Source organism: Conger conger, chromosome 2 (genome assembly GCF_963514075.1).
Source record: "Conger conger chromosome 2, fConCon1.1, whole genome shotgun sequence".
NCBI lineage: Eukaryota > Metazoa > Chordata > Actinopteri > Anguilliformes > Congridae > Conger > Conger conger.
Window position 1 is genome coordinate 15,810,857 of NC_083761.1, and position 21,688 is coordinate 15,832,544.

The following is a 21,688-nucleotide window of genomic DNA, read 5'->3' on the forward strand; positions in this document are numbered from 1 at the left end:
CATGTACTGTAAGTGCAAAAACACTGCAACGCTGTATGTTCAATATCATGTGGCAGGAACAAAGACCAAACCTCTAAGGCAACAGGGCATTGTGTATTAGTGTCCGTGGAGCTGACCACAGGTTAATTACTTCATTATTCATAGTCGAGGGCTTTGTTTCTGACAATAAACTGCAGGGATGTGGGTTCTACAGCATGGAGAGAATGGTTTTGCGTAGATTGTAAGGGAAGAGACATTGTCTCTGCACACGTTAATATCCGCACACCAAGCTCTGGAAAGGACGTGAAATAAAGAGGAGGATATACATGCAAATAAATGCAAATAGTGCAAACGCTATACGCTCTTCGGAGAGAGGCAGCTTCGACCCCCCCCCACCCCCCGCCCCCTCTCCGTTCAAACGACACACGGTGATTACATCAGCGAGCCTTCAGACGAACAGCAGCACAGATACGGCTGAAAATATTTCACTGTTTACTGAGAGTCACTGTGGAATACTGCTTCCAGAAAAACAGAAAACAGGGAATGGAAACAGCTTCAAGTTACAGTTTAAACCAAAAAAATTTTGGTGGATGACAGCTCTGTGACAGTTCCGAACCATGAAATTATTTTAGCGCACACCACTTACGTAATGCATACCTGCACCACAGTGCGGGTCAGATCTGAAACAGTGATCAAGCATCTTTTCTCTCTCACACTGCAATAGCCAAAAGATAAGTCAGTCTCAACAAGTATTTTCATCTTATATATAGACTTAAAATCATATGTCTTACTTTTTTGCTAAATGAGAGAAAAATATTCAGAATGAGGTGAGACAGTTTTACTCATTACAAGATCTGCCAATGGGGTCAGAAAATGTCACTTGTCAAGCAAACAGTAACTTAAACAAATTATTTCTACCTGAAAAAGATTTCAAGTCTCATTAAAAGACTAAAACACTTGTTAAGACAGACGTTTTGCAGCGCAGATGGTGATGGTACACCCGTCTGCTCTTTCACACTGAAAGCCTGAGCTCTACAGAGAGCACTCCCCATCTCTCTCGGGGGGCTAAGCCTCGTAATTCGGGGTCAAATGGCAAGCCAGGAATTTGCCAGTCTGCTTGCGGAACTGTCAAGGAAACTGACGTCTGGCAGCCAGCGCAGAACACAAGAGCAGTGTGACGTACATTCCCCTGGACGTTTCCCTCCAGAGGAAAAAAAATGAAAAAAACAAATTGGTTTTCCTTTGGAAAAACTGCCAGCACCTGTGTTTGATGTGTCATGTAAGTCTTAGCGTGATAATACACCCCTTCCTCACCGGAACGCTCAATTTGTCCCTGGAGGGGGCAGGGGAAGAACTAAAGTCAACACTGAAACACCCTGCTCCACTGGGACCATCAATCTATTTCTCAGCCATCGATTAAGCAGAATCGGCGTTTGATTACTTGCCCCTTCGGCTTTCTCCTCGGTGTTGGCCAGCATCTCCTGCAGGGCCCGGACTGACAGCGACTGTTCCAGCACGAAGGTGCAGATGGACAGGTCCGGCGGAACATTCTAGGAGACACCACACCAGCCACGGAAACACAACAGTGCATCAATCAGGGCCTTCACGTCCACCCCACACTGCTGTGGAAGGACATAGAGGCCAGAGCCAGCATTGATCAGCCCCATCTAAGGAATCAATCAGTCATTGGCCAGAGAAATACACTTTTTATCCTTCTATTAAGTATTCAGTGTCAAAGTATGAAGTTATTCCCTGACTCAAAAAGAGCTGAGTAAGGCATTACTGTTTCTCAGGTCTATCAATGTCAGGGTCAATTATGTGAGCCCTGACTGCACATCTGACAGTATCCCCAGTCATTACACAGCATTTTTGCAGATTACACAGCAAGTCACAAAAAGGTTGACTTACAGCATTCACTACTGTGCTGGATAACTGTACAGTAGCTTGACGAAACAATTTATTTTAAAAATGGGGGAAAATATTATCATTTTGAGTGTTTTCGTCTATGTATATCTGAGTTAAACCTAGAAGTCTCTTTTCAATGACTCTGACTAAAGAAGATCAAAATAGTTTCAGGCCAGCAATAAAACAGTCAATTTTCCACCACAATTTTCCAAGGACTGAAAACAGTTGTAAGCTGAGACCATATTTGACACCAGAAAGTTCATGATATGTTATTTTATTGTACAGGTCCCCCAAACAGGCAAACCGAAATGAGCCACTCAGTGAAACAAGGAGGTTGTGGTGACAGGCCACTGCAAATACAGCAGATAATGACTTACAAAAAAGGTCAGAGTATTGCCAGTGTGCCTTGCCTTGGGTTCTGGACTGGGGAAATCGGCCAAACAAGCCCAAAGCTTCGGAATGGCTCATTAGAACATGTAATACATCCAATTTATTCACTCGGACAGCTCTGTGGCAGCTTCTGAGTCCGTATCATAAACCTAATGAAAAAGCAGGTTATTGGGGGACTCGGGGCTTGACGCTCTGTTCTCTTGAATGATCCCCATTATCTGGGGGCAGTGCTGTAGGGTTCCGAAAAGGGAGGGGTGAATAGTTTTGTCAAAAAAGATAAGGGAGACGTATCCCCCAGCAGCCCCAATTAAACATAAGTCTCACTTCTTTGGTTCACTCATGTACAGATATGCTGTCCTCCTCATCTTTTATACATTGTTATACTTTATACTTTTATACTCCAATCACTTTTCTGCAGAAAATAGATTTCATATTGAATGAAAGTAGGTGTCTTATTGAATGAAAATAGGTTTAATATTGAATGTAAGGAAGTACAGTTATTCTTGTTTTTTGGTGTGGAGCTCAGGTATTTCTACCAATGCTTGGAGCCGCCACGTGACGAGCCCTCACAAGGCACACGCTGACGTGCCGAGCTCGCTAAGGTGTGTTTCCTGGGTGATGAGTGCTGGTTTGGCTGAGAGTACAGCTGAGCCTCCAGGCCCGAACCACAGAGCTTCCACTCAAATCAGCCAGTAATACAGTTCAGGGGGGGTCAGGCAATCGCTCTCTTTCGTCACCGCTACGTCACTTCATCTTCGAATTTGTTCGTCAATGCGGCGCACTGCGTCTTCTCCAGAATACATGTTTGTGTAGATGTGGTTCACAGAGAATAGGCATTCATTATTTGAAACTATTCAAGAGTGCTGTATCATCCAGCACAAATGTCCAGTGAAATTCTGAAAATTGGGGACATTGTCTGTTCAGTATTAGGTTCTGTGTTTTTGATGGCAATGAGAAATTAACAAGATTTTGTTCAGAGATTCCTGTTCTGGCCATGAAAGGGTTAAAATAAGAGAACCTACTGACATGTGGGAAGCTGACTATATTTGAGCATATTTTGGTACTGTACCTGTTCAGCCTTAACTGTAGAACTTAACTATAGAACACCTCAGAGTACACTTTGGAATTGAGATATGTTGATGGGTTTTCACTTTCTGACATGGTGATAAAGTTTACAAGTACTTAGGGAATTATAGACAGTCTGCATTTTGAGGTAGAGGTGGCCTTATTTTGTCATAGCAGCGGTACACATTTGGAGATACATTCAGGCCATCATCTGATGAACACAGTCTAATAATGGAGTTACAGGCGCTGTTGGTTTGGAGTTGTCTTACCTTAGAGTTTGAGGTAGACTCCAGGAAGCAGAGTCTGTTTCCGAAGCCCTCGGCTGCCAGACATAGCTTCTGCTGCTCCTTGTGAATAGTGGCGGAACACTGGAGCACCACCTCATCATCCTGCAAGAGACGAAGAGCACGCTCATCAGACCTAACAAAATGCTCACAGATAAGAGGATCAGTCAAGCAGCCAAGCTTACACTCATCATTGCTCCTTGGTCAGGACAAACCAAACAAACACTCTACTTGAAAACTTTATGAGGCAAACAGTCAACAGTCAAATACAAATATATATTTTAGATTTTGAAGTCCTACAGATTAAGGGGAAGAAAATCAAAGATGATTTGACAAAAAAAACAAATATATATCCTGAAATCCATGGCCTACATAGTCAATATCTCAAAACCTGCAAGGAGCCCCCTTTTCAATTCCGGAGCAGGCAAGAACCTCAAACTTGGCACCGAGAGGTGTATTCCTCTATGTGTCTGTGCACATGCAGGTGCGTGTATCATGGAAACTTCCAGTGAATACTGCAATTATAAACCCAGGTCTTCAGCTCTGGCAAGTACCGCAGCCAAGAGGTGCAGGAGATATGAGGAACCTCATTAACTAGGGTAAAATCAACCTGTCATGAAGCTTAGAGCAAAGTCAGTCCTATGAACTCAAGACACAGCATTTCCTGAGCAACAGTTTTCTCAAACAGGGCAGACTCTAAAAGTATGAAGGTACTGCATGCTTCTTTATACTGGTTTTGTACCAGCTAGTTTTCTATATGTGACCAAACTAGAAATTAAGCTGAAACATATTGCATAAAACATTTTTCGGCCAGCTTCACAGACACAGATTAAGCTTAGTCTCGTTACAAACTGAATGGTCTATGGAGAATCTCCATTCAAAATTTTATTTAGTCTTAAGGCTGGACTTAATCTGAGTCTGTGAAACTGGCCCACAATGTTTTATGCAACATGTTTGAGATTAATTTGCTAGTCTGGTCACATACAGAAAATAAACCAAGGAAGTTTTAAATGTAAATGCTAAACTATCAAACTTAGCCATCAATTGCCTCATGAAAAATAAGCATACAGGGCTATGACGCTTGCTTCCGTCTGCTTTGGCACGGCACATTGGACTGCTAGCTCTCCAGGCCTAGGAGGCCCGCAGGACCATCACCTGTGGTGGTCACACATATGGGAGCTCACAGCTGAGCTTGACTGATAATGTGCCCAGTTGATAATCAGGGTTGTTGTCTTCAACGGCCACTTATAAAGGCACAGCTTGCTACTCCTTTGATAAGATACAAGTACATAGAGACAGCTGCTGTGTGCTTTTAACTCTCCAGAACACCCCGAGCCAGCAACCAAGGTAGTAACTTTTTAAAATACATTTTAAGCAATTACCAAACAACAAGAGGGGCAAGAACACGCCAAGAAATCAAGAACACGCACGACTGTACACTTCACTAAAGTTAAAGGGTATACGCACTGTGAGATTTTTGCTGTCGCAGATCAGTTAACTGTTTTGTTCAGTGGAATCTAAATAGGACCGTGTATCAACAAGATGGTCTGAAAATGGGCTTTTCACAACATTTTCCGAAAGGCAATGGCATGACAACATTTCTTACAGGGCAATACTACTGGCAATAATGGAAATTATTATGGCGAGACAGGTTTTCATATAACCTTGTCTTCAATGGGCAGGATACTGAATTTGTGAAAATCGTGTGGGTATATTATCACTTTAAGGCAGAATAAAAACATTACATTCATTAAATTCTGTTTTGCCCATGCAACAATAAGGGCTTAGAGCAGCACTGAAGCGGGGAACGATTTCATTTTTATGGAGCGCTTTAACTTTCAATTTACTGTCCGGATTAAAGTCAATTACTGTAGGAGTCATACGAACAGTGCGACGAAGGGCCTCTGCATCCACCTAGGAGACACGGATTGACGGAATCAGCACTTCGGAAAATCCCATTCTGGCAATAATCCCTACAACTGGCTGTATCAACTGGCCTCATAAACGACAGAATATCAGGATTCTTATGCAATCCCTCACCATTCGCTCTTCCAAAAAAATACCTACAGCACGAAGTGTTGCCAAAAATAACTACCACTTTACCCAAAGTACTGTACCTATACCACTAAGACAAAAATACATATAGGCTGGCTATTAATATTTGCACCTCTCACTACAACCAACAATGTAGTGAGTCATCCCTTACAAACCTCTCACAGACCAAAAATACCTGTACCACCTATTCACCTGCGTTTGTATCCTGCCTCTCCAGTACCTCTCGTTTATTTTAAAACATGTGAATCTCCCACAGACCAAAAACATCTGTACCTCTCACTAAGACCAAAAATACCAGAATCTCTCAAGGCCAAAACATCTGTAGCTTCAATTAAAGGGAAATGTTCCTTTCAAAACACTACATCGAATAAAATTGAATTATGTAGGCACAAACTTCTAGCTTTTACTATAGCAATAATAAACCTGCAGTTCTTACTATGGCGAGAGCACATCTGTAGTCTTCGGTTTTCTGTTATGAGTGCTTACATGAACTCAGACTATGTGTATGTTGCTTACTAAGCTATGTGGTAGTCACCCACAATCCTCATCAATGGTTCAGATTAATACATGTGGTAGACATTATTTTCAAGTAGGCCATAATTGTGCGGCGTAAAATAAAAAGTACAGTTTTATGAGTTAAGTGATTTGTGGAGTACATTCAATTTACATGGAGCGAACAGACAAGCAGCTGTGACAGCTGCTATTTTTACAGTGCTGTAGGGGAAACAAGTTCTATCACAAATGGGCTCTCTGTTTTCCTTTGCTTCTGATTTTGGGAATAAAGAGTGCAGACCGACCCCTATAGCTTAAATACTGCAGGTTAGCATCTATACTGTGTTATAATCAGCTTGTCCTATCGAGTTTAGGGCAGATTTAAATCAACAAGGCTTCGGTGATTCCTGACTGGGTATCGCCGATTAGCTCCTGACCACAGTTCGCCAGTTGCCGTTAGAGACGGCCGCTCCTCCGATTGGCCCTAGCTCTCCTTTCATGTTGGGTAGCCCGCAGCGAAGATAGCGGTCGCTGGCTCATTGGATGGGCACATCAGCGGAGAGCACACACCTCAGACATAACCCGAGAGACACAAGCTGTGATTACAAATTGGGGGGGAAAGGAAGGGAAAATCATAAAAATGAGGCTGGACACCGTTTCCACGGTTTCACACGGTTTCAGGAATACCAATTGGATGGCAGTGCTTCATAATAATTAGGAAAATCAAACAGTAACCAGACAGGCCTGTCACAACCTCAGCTGTCACCCACGGGCAGGATACTTCAGCTGCATCAGCAACCATCCAGCCAATGTATATGCAAGCCATCAGTCTCTATTAAGTTCTGCTGAGAGTCAAACAGTCAATCCCCCTTCTCCTACTTCAGGATGCAATGGGGCATGTGCAAGTCTAGCCTTCAATCTTGTATTTCTTATTTATTATCAAAAACAATTGGTTCCACCCAGGTGAGAATGAGCAGAATGTTCCAGAGGACAGAACACAGTCATATAAATATGATAACAATCTGCTACCCGTAACTAATAAATGAAGTTATATACAGATTTATATACTGTAAATAAGGCACAGGGGACATGAACTAGTGTCTCATCTGCCTTGACAGAATTCCAGCTTCACTCACCACTCTTGTTGGTGTCGTAGTGCTTCATAACTCAACGCACCGATTGAGATGGATGATATGGGACGGGTGACTTTGGACGGCATGCTTGATTGATTTAAGACACCCCGAGATGCTTTATCTCTGTTAGCATCAAGCGGGGCGCTATCGACTCATAATTGCCTCATAAACATTTTCAATCTGGAACCCGCGGCTCGATGGCGGCCGTCGGGGAGATGTATGTACGCGCGGCAGGGAGAGATTGCAGCAGACCGTGGGGCTCGTGATGGAGATCTAATACAGGCGAGATGCGATTAGGGGGCTCCTGCTGGAGTTGGGCGCCATTACAGAGAGTGGCACGGCCTCAGCCCCTCCCTCGCTGGGAAACCAAGGGCTCGGAAACAGCCATTTTTATAAAACAGGTTGTTTCTATCCTGGATGCTGATTGGCCGAGAACCTGTTCCGCAGATATTGTAAATCCGATAACAGGAAAGCATGTTTGTAAACAATATCAGCTTGCTCAAACTTACAAATAATAATACAAAATAAATCATATTGTGCCATCAATTTATTATTTCTATATGTTGTAACCATTTTTTGAAAACAATAAGGCATGAGAGACAGTGCTGTATTGTGAATACGGGCAAGGCTACAGGGTGGTTTTGCATCATGCCGAACAGCAAACCAGAATAACGTAATAGAGCACAGCCTCTCGTGCCATATTGCTTAAATATATAACACACCAACATATATAACATCAATAACTACAGTAATAATATGAAAAACTGAACTGCAACCCAGGGGTGCACAGTCATGTACCTTCGAGGGTAGAGAGTATGCAGAATTTTATTCCAACCAATCACTACACCAGCTGATTTCACAAATTATTTCCCTCCTCTCTGGTTGAAGGTGTGTTCATTTGTGAAATGAGCAGGTGTAGTGATATCTGATTAGACACCCCCATTACAACCAATAATACCAATATAATTATTTAAGACAGGTAGGCAGTAGTGTGTTGTCCTTGTGCAAGGTAGTTTTGACTGGCTTCCTCCAACCGACTGTCACACATGAAAACAGACAATACAGTGACACAGAACAATACTGAGGGTACTCACTTATCCTCACCAGACAGCACACAGTGAACATTTTTCTGTAATGTATGTAGCTTGCTTTATAGTGTGTCTGTGATTCAGATCTGATAAAGAAAAACCTTGGGGAAATGTTTGGTCCAATATAACTTGTATGCAAGAGCATTTTAAAGGGCATCTATTGTTTATGTGTAAGCCTGTGTGTGCATACATGTGTGAGTGCATGCACACGTGCGTTATTTTACAGCTATATTATACAATAGTTTCATGGTTTTTTTCTGATGTATGGAAGTGATCAATGTTCATTTTTAAAAACAAATTTTTAATGCACTTTGACGTTAAGTGCACTCAGTAATGTACTCATGCATCTAAAGTATAGCTTCATATAAATGACCCTTGTCACTCACCCTGTAGTCCAAAAAATTAATAGAATATGAAATTCTGGAAGACCATGTACAGGATGCGATTGCAGGGCATCTCTGCTGACAATATGTACACTACCATCACAATTCACCGATCTCTTTCCAACTTAATAAAACAACAGAAATACACAGCAAAATGTTCAGGGTTCATTCAACTACAGTACATGAGTCCAAAGGGAACCATATGTACTCTGTAAGAGTTGACTTAACACTGACCATTTTAATGTGTAGGCATTTCACTTTGTTTCATCTCAGTTGGCAGGCCAGAGTGAAACGATATTAATCTCAAATCATTTGACAAGATGCCTTCGTGTACACGGGACCATGCAGTTTTCATTTCTAACTGAATCTCCCCATGGTCCTTCGCTTTGAATTGGAGGTATTCAAAACGTATGCCAAGAAATATTTTATAATGGACCTGCAGCACTCTATGGAAAATGTATAATGGCAGCTGTCAACTACAGCAGGCAGGCCTGGCCTCCAGCATTTTACCCTCAGCTCACAGTTCATTACAATGACATGATGAATCAGAACCCATCAGCTGCAACGCGAAAAAGCCCCACACAGAAGCTAAGAATCAATTTACATTAGCAAACAATGCGATGGTCTGGCAGCGGCCCGGACTAAACTGCACACTGAGGGCACCCAGAGTGAGGAAGAGCCCCAGAGCATGGCCCTCCATTCTCTGGGAAGGCCTGCAATAGACGCGCACTGGGAGTGTGAGAGCGAGCACTGCAAGAATGTCGGTCTTAACTAACAAGACAGACTCTCATCACAAGTCAAGCTTAAGAGTTTTTGTCTTGTAATGAGACTTAAAATCATATTTGTTTTGTCTTTAAGTTACTGTTTCCTTGATAAGTGAAATTTTTTGACCCCATCCTTGGCAAATCTTGTTGGCAAGTCTCACCTCATTGGCAATATTTTTGTCTTATTTAGCAAGTCTTAAGTCTAAATATAAGACTAAATTACTCGTTGAGATTGACAGATTCTTTTGCTTTTTGCAGGGAGAGGGGGCGAGAACAAGAGAGATGGGCAAGAAGAAAATGGAGAAAAAAGATAGAAGGAGAGAGAAAATAGGAAGGAGTGGACCTGGAGGAGAGAGAGTAAAGCAGGGAGATAAATACCGTAAATGAAAATACTGAAAATGAGAGAAAAAAGAGACAGTGAATGAATGAAGGGATGAAGAGAGAAACCAGAGATTGAGGGGGGAGAAGCGAGAGAGAAAAATAAAAAGGAGAAAGTCAGTTTGAAAAAGAGAAACAGAGAGAGACTGCGTTGCTCCTGCACTGCACACAGACCTGGTCCGTTTAGTGGACACCAAGAATTCACTGCACATTAAATCTAATCTGTGCACAACACATTTGTGCTTCCATATCAAGTAGACAGATTACACCAGCCAGTGCTGCAGATCCCATTCGCGTAATGGAAATCAGTTTTGTGACATACATTAAAGCTGCCTAATTGATTTGTCAGGCCACTGATTTGCATGTGGCAGAAATGCGTGCATTAACACATTTGTTAAAGATGCATGCATGTATGACTGTCAATGTATGAGTAACAGGGCAACTGGAAGTAAAAAGCAGCTTCTATAAACCACAATAAGCCAATATGATGAACTAATACCAATAAGCTTGGCTAGGCATAGATTGCGGTCAATAGCGTAAAGGTGACTGTGAGGTCCAAAAGCGTAAAAATATTTAGGTTTTGACTGTCATTTTTCCATTAAGCTGTCATTAGTAAGTCATGTGGACATCCCCTATAGTATCACACGAAGGAAAAATCTATTTTCCTGTCCTCGGTTTTCACTTTTCCACCTTTATTTCCATTTTCAAATCAATTTAGCTTGTTTCCAGGTCCATTCTGGCCAATTTTTACATGAGCTCAATTATGCAATACTGTCGGTACAGGCTGACCAGCCATCAGCAGTTAGAAAAGCATGAATAAAACAAGGAGAAAAATGCATACTGCTCCTTCAGCAAAGACAGCTATGAGGCCCAAGAGCCATACTTCATCATGAATATTGACATGGCATTTCTGCATGTCAGTGGATCGTACACACAGCTTAAAGATTTACAATCGACAGTAAAGCCAAGCAGACGCATCCTCCATTTTGCAGTCATGCCATATTTTACTTATAGTGTATGTGAGCTAGCATCTACTCCTAATGTCAATCACTTGAGCTAATTCCCGGCTTTGTTGTAAAATGTGTCATCTCTTAGAAATATGTCCACTCCCCATAGGCTACAGCCCGTTATGTGGAGCCAGATCATCTTGCCGGTGTTTCATCTGTGACTCAACTCGTCACACGCATGTTCCAGGCCATTTCTGCTATGAAAAGATATGCCAATCTGTTGTGTCGTTTCCAGTCCTGTGAAAAATGGAGTCTGTCAGCAAGCAGGCCATTTCTGAGAGAAGGAAATCTGAGCTCTCCAAGTCTGAAGTCTAGAGAGCGAAGAGGTCTTATCAGCGACGGGGGTACGATTCTGAGGCAATCCGTCTGAGAAGGTCTGAAATCCCCTGTTCACATCATGATCCTGACAACATGAGGCGCTACCAGGCCTGAAACAGAACAGATGACTTTCACAGCTGATTATGAATCTAAATAGGCATAGCACCTCACCAGGCATTTCAATATTTTACCCTTCATAATAAAGGCATACTATGCAGGATTTCTACCTTGAAAATATATATATTTTAAATAGATATAAAGATAAAAACAGTAAAACAGATTTGGAATATTATCAAATAGAGGTGAGTGGGAATGGTTGAGGATAGAGGAGGTGACTTCTTTGATTGTAAATATGGGACCACAGCAAGGCTAAATATCATAGTAAGCCTTTAATATTTCAGCATGCAGCACTGCATGCAGTTTCTTACCCCTAAATTCTTATTTAGCAATATACCTCACATGGTCAGAACTCCTCTGTAGTAATTCCAGTATACAGACGAGCTCTTCAGCAATGGTCTTAGTTTGTCAGTTTGCGTTCAGTTTGTCTTTTTTTCCCATTATTAATGAGCAGTTGACAGATCGGATGAAATGTTCTGTAACAGAGTCCACCTTTGTTATCTTGATCGGTGTAATTCTGGGGACCGTACCACAAGACAAATATAGAGGAAATCTGGAAAAGGTCCAAAGAAGGGCAACCAAATTGTTTCCTGGTATACAATTATAAAAGTTTGAGGAAAGACTAAAGATGCTTAATCTCTTCAAGCTCAGTAAAATAAATTCATAAAAGGGATTAACAAAGTGAACCATAAGGGATTATTTCGGTTGAGTTCTGTTAGCAGGACTAGGGGCATAAATGGAAAATAGCAACAAAAAAAAAAATTGTGGAACATATTACGCCAGTTTATGTACAACTGTAACTCTGGAGGTTTTCAAGACCAGACTTGATACATTACAGCACTTTTTTTATTCACTTATTTAATTCATTTAAAATTTGATATGATTTTGTTATTTTAGTTTATTTTAGCCCGAATCCCTTGAGGGTGAAGACTTTTGTTTATTTTTCCATTTGTAGGCACATTTTCATATCCCTCTGTGTCCAGCTCTTCTGTCCTCCCAGGGGCGTGTCACGGTGTGTGACATGTACCAGCGCACAACCAACACATATCCATCATGAAAAACAAAACTGACCCAGCACCAATACAACATGATGGACAAACAGTAAGATAAAGCAACTATAACTATAGAGTCTGTAATTACGAGGCGCTACTCCTGCTAGAGTAGGAGTGAGAGTTAAGATTTTATATGGTCCATTCAGGGGCAGTATAGCCAATGGAGATGTTCTCTGTATGTAGACCCCATCTCGAGGGGCCGCTCAATAACAGTCTTGTGCTGACAGAGTGCATATGAGCCTTCGCAAAATGGCCAGAATCTTCCTCTGGCAGGTAGTGGAGGAATGGAGACAATTCAGCAGAAAACACTGGGAGTCTCCTCATACACCACAGCAGTGCAAAGGAACCTTTGAGAAAAATTTGCCTTATTGCCTCGGTAGCTCATTCTCTCTTTCTTTCTCTCGCTCCTGTAGTATTTGCACATACACATGTCTGCGTGTGTGTGTGTGTGTGCGTGTGTGCATGCGAGTGTGCGTATGTGTGTACGTGCGTGGCGGATACTCCTGAACGCACAACATTTGTGAAAGAGAGCAAAGGAACAGTTGCCTCAGCAACCCCTCTCCTCACATTATCACTCCAGCATTTGCTGCAGATTAAGATGCATTACCCGCCTTTGACTCCTGGTTTGATTCTCATATGCCTGAAAAATTGCAGTTTTCAGCTCACTCTTTACTTGTGGTTAGGAGCAGAAATACAGCGGAGAGTGCTTTAGAAAACATTCTGTAATAGCTATGACATTCAGAAGTAGTGTACTTGTTAAACCTCTAATAATTTGAGATGTGTTCCAGGAATAAAGGCAAAAGTTGACGTTTTGTCAGGATTCTCGAGCTGTGCTGTCATGGTCAGCAATTTGTCATCGCAAATAACAATTCAAGGGTGCTGAGGAACAATTCTTAAATTATACCTATCGCTTTGTTTATCATTGTGTTGGATAATGTCAGTTGAATAGTCTCACAACAGAAGAGCAGACTGAACTAGCTGAGTCTTACACTGAAAAGATAAACCTAAAAATTTGTTTAGTTTTACACCTATATTTTCCTTTACTGAAAACTGCTCAACTGAATAAACCTACATTTGTTTCAGTTCAGAAAACCTAAAAATCGAGAAAAGGGTGAGGTTGATAACAACCTACAGTGTGTCTAAGAGTTTCTTGACTGAAATATATGCATACAAGCCCCTCAGCTTTTCTGGAATCACAGTTGTGTGTTTGACCTGAGAGCATAATTGGTCACTTATCACAAACCATGTCCAAGGGAGACTACGCTGACACTTTCTGATTATCCCCCAAGGTCAAAACCACGCTCCTGAGAGATCCCAAGCTACCATAACATGATTCTTTAGGAAACCTGTCAAGTACAATTGGCACTGAGGAGGCCAATTCTAGTAACTAAATTAATCCAAATCATTTATTGATTCTTCAATTGTATGCTTCTTTAACTCTTGTAGAAGAGTTGAAGTCACAAAAGCTGCTGTGACAACAAATGATCAAACTTCACCTCAGATCAACTGCAATTCATCCCAGCAATAGACTCTGTTTGACAAACATAGTCAAGAGGCATAGAGTGTCCCCTATCTGGTGTGGCCCAAATCCAATTACATAATGATAGTCTGAATCCACAGGGAAGAGCCGGCATTCAGTCAGGATTTCAGTGATGGTCTCTGGACATGAAGAGCACCCAACCCAGCTCTTCCCTCCTCCCAGGGGTGTGTGACAGTGTGTGACACGTACCAACACACAACCAACACATATCCATCATGAAAAACAACACTGACCCAGCACCAATACAACAAACCACCAATACCCTGCATGAAAGCGGCTGTCCATTGATCCTCAAAAGCATCTTTATTGTGAAGATGTGGGCGTTTGAAGACACTCAGCCATGCAAATCCCATAAAATCAGTTATGTTTTAACGGGAGGAATGCAGAGGACGACAGCACACTAATAAGCCTTTCCATTACGACAGGCCAATTTTCTCCAGGCTTCAAAAACGATTGTGCTCTATTTCAGTCAACTGTGTCTGTTTTCTGCAGTCACAACACTCTTAAAAGGATATGCCTCATCACAAACATAAAAATACATTTTCAATCAATTGTTGAAATATTATATTTTAGCATCCCAGGCCTGATACACCTGAACTGGCACCTGATGGGAAATCGTTTTAGTTTGGGCTAGGCTAAGTTCAAAGATCCATCCATCCATCCATTATCTGAACCCGCTTATCCTGATCAGGGTCGCAGGGGGGCTGGAGCCTATCCCAGCATACATTGGGCGAAAGGCAGGAATACACCCTGGACAGGTCGCCAGTCTATCTCAGGGCACACACACCATTCACTCACACACTCATACCTACGGGCAATTTAGACTCTCCAATCAGCCTAACCTGCATGTCTTTGGACTGTGGGAGGAAACCGGAGTACCCGGAGGAAACCCACGCAGACACGGGGAGAACATGCAAACTCCGCACAGAGAGGCCCCGGCCGACGGGGATTCGAACCCAGGACCTCCTTGCTGTGAGGCGAAGTTCAAAGATGTCCTGGCTAATTACTAACTAAAGGCGGTGAGAGGACTTCATAAACACCCCATTGGCCAGAGATTCCATGTGCTGTTGGTAACTGAGCCATATAAACCAATCAAAAGCCATTGCTCTCCAGAGCAAAACACACTACGAATCCTCATACTCCCATCACCAGCTAAAACCCACACAGCAATGGCTGGGATTTCAGTCAAATGCACTCCATCACTTTAAGGGCCATATGCAATTCAATAAAATCAAATCAAACTTTCCTGGAGGTTCTGTCCCTGTATCACAATAAAGATAGCTTTTCTCACCATGGCGATAAACTGTGGAGGAAGTCAGAGGTTCCAGTGAAAATGAGTTTTCACTGAATGATGGATACCATGGCTTGCATTGCATTTGATAGCATAAATGCTGGTCTTGTAAACAAACCTGCCTTTTTGTACCAAAGGTTCATGCATTTATTTACATCCCCTGAGTATTATGAAGATAACACACCATACAGAAAAAAAGAATGTATGAATGCAAATGAAAATGTGCAATTATTATCATATGAAAGAACATTACACTTTGAGTTTGTGTACACCGATTTGCTGGTGGAACCATGTGTAAGTTTATATTAAGCAAATTATGATGACTGACAAGAACATTGTTGAATGCTGTATGATCTTCATTTACAGAATACGTATGTAGTTTGAACAAATTCGGTACTGTATTCGGAAATTCAGAATTCAAGCGAATTCCTCATTGATATGCACGGTTTTGTACATTGCTTTGGTTAAAAGCGTTTGCTAAATAAAATGTAATGTAATGTATAATGGGTACAAGTAACAGAATAAGTATGCATGACATCTGCTAAAATGTGCTCTAACTGCTCAATGATTGCTAATTACACCAGAAGATAAACTGCCACCAACAATGTCACATTCCTCCAGCATTCCTTATTTACTAATTTTGCTAATTTTACTAATACTTTACAAATTTCATTTAGGCACTCAGAATTGGAAAGTGTCAGAGAAAGAAACTTAAAATTATACTTACAGTCCAGGCACCACAATTTTCAACTTGGATTTTCAACAAAACAAACAAAACATGAACACAGTACATGTGTGAGCATTAGGCATAAGGCTGATCCTCATGAGCACATGTGACCTGGTCAAACAAAATCAGTCGTATTGATCCCAAAACATCTTTTGAGTTTGGAGATTGAATGCTTACATTAGAGAATGCAAGCATTCAATCGATACCAACGTTATCTCTCTATTCCAGATATCAAGGGAGTTCTGTCCTATTTCATTTTGAGTGCCACAAAATCATGTTTTTGAGAAAAACGTCTTCAAAGTTTATTTGCAAGATGGTTGTTATTTGAGGCTAGGTTAGACTAGATATAGACTATGTTACCGACGACAAAGCTCCAGGGCTATACATTGTCATCTTACAGTATGTATAAACCCTTTAAAACTATATTTTTACTCTGAACATTTACTCTTGACATTAAGATATACAGACCATGAAAGCAAGTACATTAACATGTTGCCACGAACGTAGCTGATGTGATTGTTTGTGACTGGTGAATGGTGACAAGCTGGCTAGCACAACTCTGGCATTACTTTCACTTTGACATCTTGCGCTTAAAAACTACATTTTTACTCTGAAACTGGCATTAAGACATTCAGATTATGAAAGCCAAGATATAGTTCTACAAAAAGCCTGATATGATAGGACGGGTCACATATAAGGTTCATTCATTGAATATGAAAAAAGCTACATCTTGCTTGACTGAATTACTGTACATTTGCCCCTAAGGCAGCATTGGTGAATCTACTGTAGGGAAGAGTCTTATGCAGACCCAAATGACATTAAAAAAAACCAAAGAGTACTGTTCTTTGTGCAAGTGACTGCAAACATAAAAGAGAAGGCTAAATAATATCAGTCAGTAATATTTGCTGCTGAACTGAGGCCCATAAACAGTGACATTACTGATGGTAGCGGGGCACACTATTTAAAAAATTAAGATCCTGTCCATCCTGTGATAATCTGACTGCCTGTTGAAAATGAATTGGGGTTTTTTAATCCACCCTCCATGCCAGAGAAGATTGCATAACGTTCCCTGCAGACAGCGCAGCTGTTGCAAAAGTTGAACATTTTTTGGGGAAGGCCTGAATAAAATAAAATAAATATAATAAATAAATAAATGCGAGATATATCCATCCTGATTCCCATGAATATAAATACCACAACCCAGGTGATGTACGTGTCATTTCCAGTGTAACACAGACCATACCCTTTCCCCCGGATTTAGCTGAAAACTGCCAAGTCATCTCAAGGAAAGTGCTACTCAAAAGAAAAGAAAAAAGAAAATCCACATTTAATCCACCACTGGATTACAAGTGACTGTTGCCCTTAAAATAGCTTGCCAGGTTCGATTGAATCCCGGGGTCGCACTCTCATGAATGCGGTGGCAGATTACTGTACCTCCGCGTCCGAGACCTAGCGCGTGAGGCGCGGTACAGCGGGGAGCGGTTAGCCTGACCTGCGCGGCCACACACGCGCGCGCATACCGTACGTGTGCAACAGCTAGACGGCTAATTCATAAATCCTGTCCGCCTCGTGTCTTGTGCCAGTCATGACAGAACCCAGATGAGCCCGGGGAATTATATATGGGCCGGCCAGATAGATAAATAAATAAATAAAATAAAATCTGACAACTGCACAATGGCCGTCTGCTTCCCCACAACGCACCATCCCTCCAGGCAATTCACGCCCACTGTTCGGCTGGTAGTAGCACCAGGCAGGCGGGCCGAGCGGGTATCAGTATGCCCATTACTCTTTGGCCCGGACAGAGAGCTGAGGGCTTGTGAGACAGCGGGATGGCAGCGAGGTCATCGTCCAGAACGTGGCTAAATGTCAGCGTGGGGCAAGCGTCCCACTCGGGGGGTGCAACACCCGTCATCCCTGCCAGAACACGAGCCCCGTCCTGCTTCACTCACCAACCGTGCGCTGGAATGCGACTCTGCCAAGCGTCATTTCACAACACGACATTAAAAAATCTGACCGTCTTTTTGACCGTCGTGTTAAACAAATGTGACCCGTTCTATCATAATCATTCGTAAGTCGCGCATAAATCAGTCAAAATTATTATTTGTTCAAATGTTTCATTTTCATTTGTAGAACAATGTCTTGGCTTTCATAATCTGCATGTCTATGCTAAATTCAGAGTAAAAATATAGTTTTTAAGCTTGATGTGAAAGTAACACCGGAGTTGTGTATTGTTTCGATAGTTTCTAAACTATCTGGGTTCAAAGAAATTTTGATCATAAATACACAAAACAATAGCAAAACAATAGCAATAGCACCCAAGGCCAGCAGATCAAATGACAGATCTTCTGACCTTCTCACAACAGTGGAGAACCCTGCAGACTGTAATATAATCTCAGCCTATCTCACCCAGCATCAGACAGTCCATACTGACATTTGTGTTATTAGACTTGGTAGGCTTTTTGTTTTGTATCATATAAATCCTGTAGATGTATCATTTCTGTAGCTCAAAAGTGCTGTGGTATCCACTGAAGTTCAACTCTAACCCAAAGGTTTCCTACAAAACAGCCGGCCAAGCCTCCTGTTCCACAAAACAGCCGGCCAAGCCTCCTGTTCCCGTATTGCTCCTAGATGAGACACCAACACTTGCATGTTTTAAAAGTCAAAAGTCGGCTTTTACATTAGATTTTACGCTGGATTTGAGTTGTTTTTAGTCATTTCAGCCTGCTATTCTTTATTTCCGATCCTGTAACTACAGTATTTTAGTATTACATTAAGTAATCTCCCTTTTTATTTAGCACCTTCTTGGAACTGTTTTATACTATATTAGCTTTTCACCTCTTATGATTTCTGCAAAGCATTTTGAGATAGAAATAGCTTATGCTTGGTGCGAAATAAGTACATTATTATTATGTTGATGGTTATGATTATTATTTTTACAATTACATATTATATGACGGTAATTGAAAAACATCTATATGATGCATAAAGCACATCTGAAATGAGCCTGCTTTTGATTTATTTATTTATTTTCTCGGAACCACAGGTAGCACACAGCAAAGAGAGGAAGAAGTCAGGAATCTTTTCTATTTTACTATGTGTGGCAAAGCAAAAAGTCAGTATGACACACTATTGCATCACACACCCATAAACGGAGAGTAATACTCAAACCATTTAAATGGTACAAACTGATTAGTTAAGCAGAGGATAACAGCAGTCAGGGAATACCAGTACTTCCAAATGTTCACTTAAATGGTTATATTAATTCTCACATTTTGAATTCTCTGTGACTGTGGCTCAACGGAAAACAGCATCAGTCTTAAGGTAGGACAGGCTGACTGATTGGGTGGGGTAAGCCGATCTTATAAAAATGACAAGGAGCAGAACTGTGGCTGCCCACTCAATGTCACACACGTCCGTGTCGGTCAACAAAGATCTCAGAGAAAGACCGCAGATGTGTCTAAGGACTAAGACAATGCTGCAGCGACAACAGGAGATTTGCTAATCCCATTACCAGAATGAGCAACCTTGCCATGTATGCACACGGTATTAATGTAAAGTAGCCTACGCTAATCTTATTGGCATTAAACAGACACATACAGCATATAGCGCATAGCAAGCAGCTTGTGATCTTCGACAAAAGCAAGTGATTCAAGCCTCTGAACATTGCTCCATGGGGACTGTCTACTTTACCTTCTAGTTTAATACCTCAACTGTTACCAACTCAACCTATTGGCCAGAGGAGAATAGGCATCCTATAGCTGGGTTCCTCCCAAGATTTCTTCCCACCAGGGAGTTTTGTCTAGCTTTGTTCGAGGGTTTTTCTCCCCACTAGGGAGTTGTTTTTGTCTGATGTGCTATTTGAGAGCTTAGGGCTGGTATTTCCCCTTTTCTCTTCCCTTATGTTACTCTATAAAGCGTGTTTGTGACAGTCTTCTGTGAAAAGCGCTATACAAATAGAATTTAATTTAATGTAATTGGATTCTGGGTTGATATCTGCACCCAGTGTGATCAGGAAAACCAAGTGTCCTGCCCCCCCCCCCCCCCCCCCCCCCCACGATCACACCTATGGGGGCCACAAATGCACTATCAGAAATAAAGTGACAGTGGCATTACATTTTTGTTCTTCAAGGATCAAATTTCCCAAATGTACACTGGAAGTACAGTAATGTTCTCTTTGTGTACAGATGAGTATGTTTTCCAAGCAAATTAATTATATATTGCCGGCTGGGGGTACAGTTTTATGCACCTTTAGTTTAACGCCCCAGAGGCAATTTTCATAGCTTTCTTTCAGAGAATGTGCTAGAGCCAGCGCAGATCAGACTCCAGTCTACCATACCCCAGCGTCAGCAGACCAATGACTGCCAATGAGCACAGTGGATGCTGTAAGATGGGATCCCACAACATGTTTGGCACTGTTCCAGCACCTTACTTTCAGCATCCTGTAATCGTGATTACAGCCTGTTGGCAGGGTACACGCATGTTCTGAGCGTGTTCTGAGCGTGTTCTGACAGAACGCACAAAGAATGTGCTGGAATTACACATACATGTACCATTTATTCATGTTTTACTTGTTTAAATACATAGGGTCAGTTTCACAGGCACAGATTAAGCCCAGTCCTATAATACATTTGATACAAAACTCAATTTAGTGCAGGACTAAGCTTAAATACATAAACTTGCTTAAATACAGCAGTCAGCGAGCTGTGGGCAGGGGCTCAAAGCTGTTTTAATGATGTGGAAAGGAGAGGTTTCAGTGCTCCCAGAGCAGGTTGGCAGACCACAGTGCTGGATGAGGGGCCATTTTGCCTGCTCTGTGCACCTGCAGTGAAACCCAACGCAGAGACCAAAGAGACAAGGCAGCTCTCTCACTTGGACCGGCGTCTCTTTGGCAGCCCTGATAGCAGCACGGTAATCCTTGGAGCAGAACGTATGTATAGCGATGGGGGCAAAAACCACTGCGGTGCAAGCCCTCTGTGCCCACTCTCTGTGAGGGACTTGAGAGATCCGGAAAGTTCTGTGCAGCATTTCATTCTGCTGCCGGTGGGAGAGGAGGGCTCACAGACCCAAACCCCCGACCTGGCTCTAGTCAGAACCGCCGGCTAACTGCTCTCCGCCTCCACATCTCTGCAGCCTTCTGAACAGTAGTGCAGAAAAAGGGGTAGCAAGAGAGAGAGAGAGAAGGAGAAAGAAATGGAAAGAGAGAGAGCACAAGTGAGAGAGGGAGAGAGAATGAGAGGGGAAGAGAGAGGGAGAGAGAGCAAGAGAGAAAAATTGAGGGGGAGAGAGGGAGGGAGAGAGCAGTGTGAGAAAGAGAGATCGAAAGAGAGCAGTGTGAGAAAGGAGGGGGAGAGAGTAGTGTCAGAAAGAGGGAGAGGGAGAGGGAGAGAGGGGGAGAGAGCAGAGTGAGAAAGAGGGAGAGGGAGAGGGAGAGAGGGGGAGAGAGCAGTGTGAGAAAGAGGGAGAGGGAGAGAGAGAGAGAGGGAGAGAGGGAGAGGGAGAGAGGGGGAGAGGGGGAGAGAGCAGTGTGAGAAAGAGGGAGAGGGAGAGAGAGAGAGGGGGAGAGGGGGAGAGAACAGTGTGAGAAAGAGGGAGAGGGAGAGGGAGAGGGGGAGAGAGCAGTGTGAGAAAGAGGGAGAGGGAGAGAGAGAGAGAGAGAGGGAGAGAGGGGGGAGAGGGGGAGAGGGGGAGAGAGAAGTGTGAGGGAGAGAGAGAGAGAGGGA

The 21,688-nt window shown here is 42.3% G+C and overlaps 1 protein-coding gene across 1 annotated transcript in view; it reads right to left on the reverse strand.

Moving 5' to 3' along the window:
• Positions 1–21,688, reverse strand: part of LOC133121743 (ryanodine receptor 2-like) — a 174,010-nt gene that overhangs the window by 109,598 nt on the left and 42,724 nt on the right. Inside the window, exons 2-3 of the mRNA XM_061231182.1 lie at positions 3,609–3,728; positions 1,425–1,529 (exon numbers count right to left, since the gene is read on the reverse strand). Coding sequence (XP_061087166.1) covers positions 1,425–1,529; positions 3,609–3,728 — 225 coding nt within the window. The remainder of the gene's footprint in view (positions 1–1,424; positions 1,530–3,608; positions 3,729–21,688) is intronic.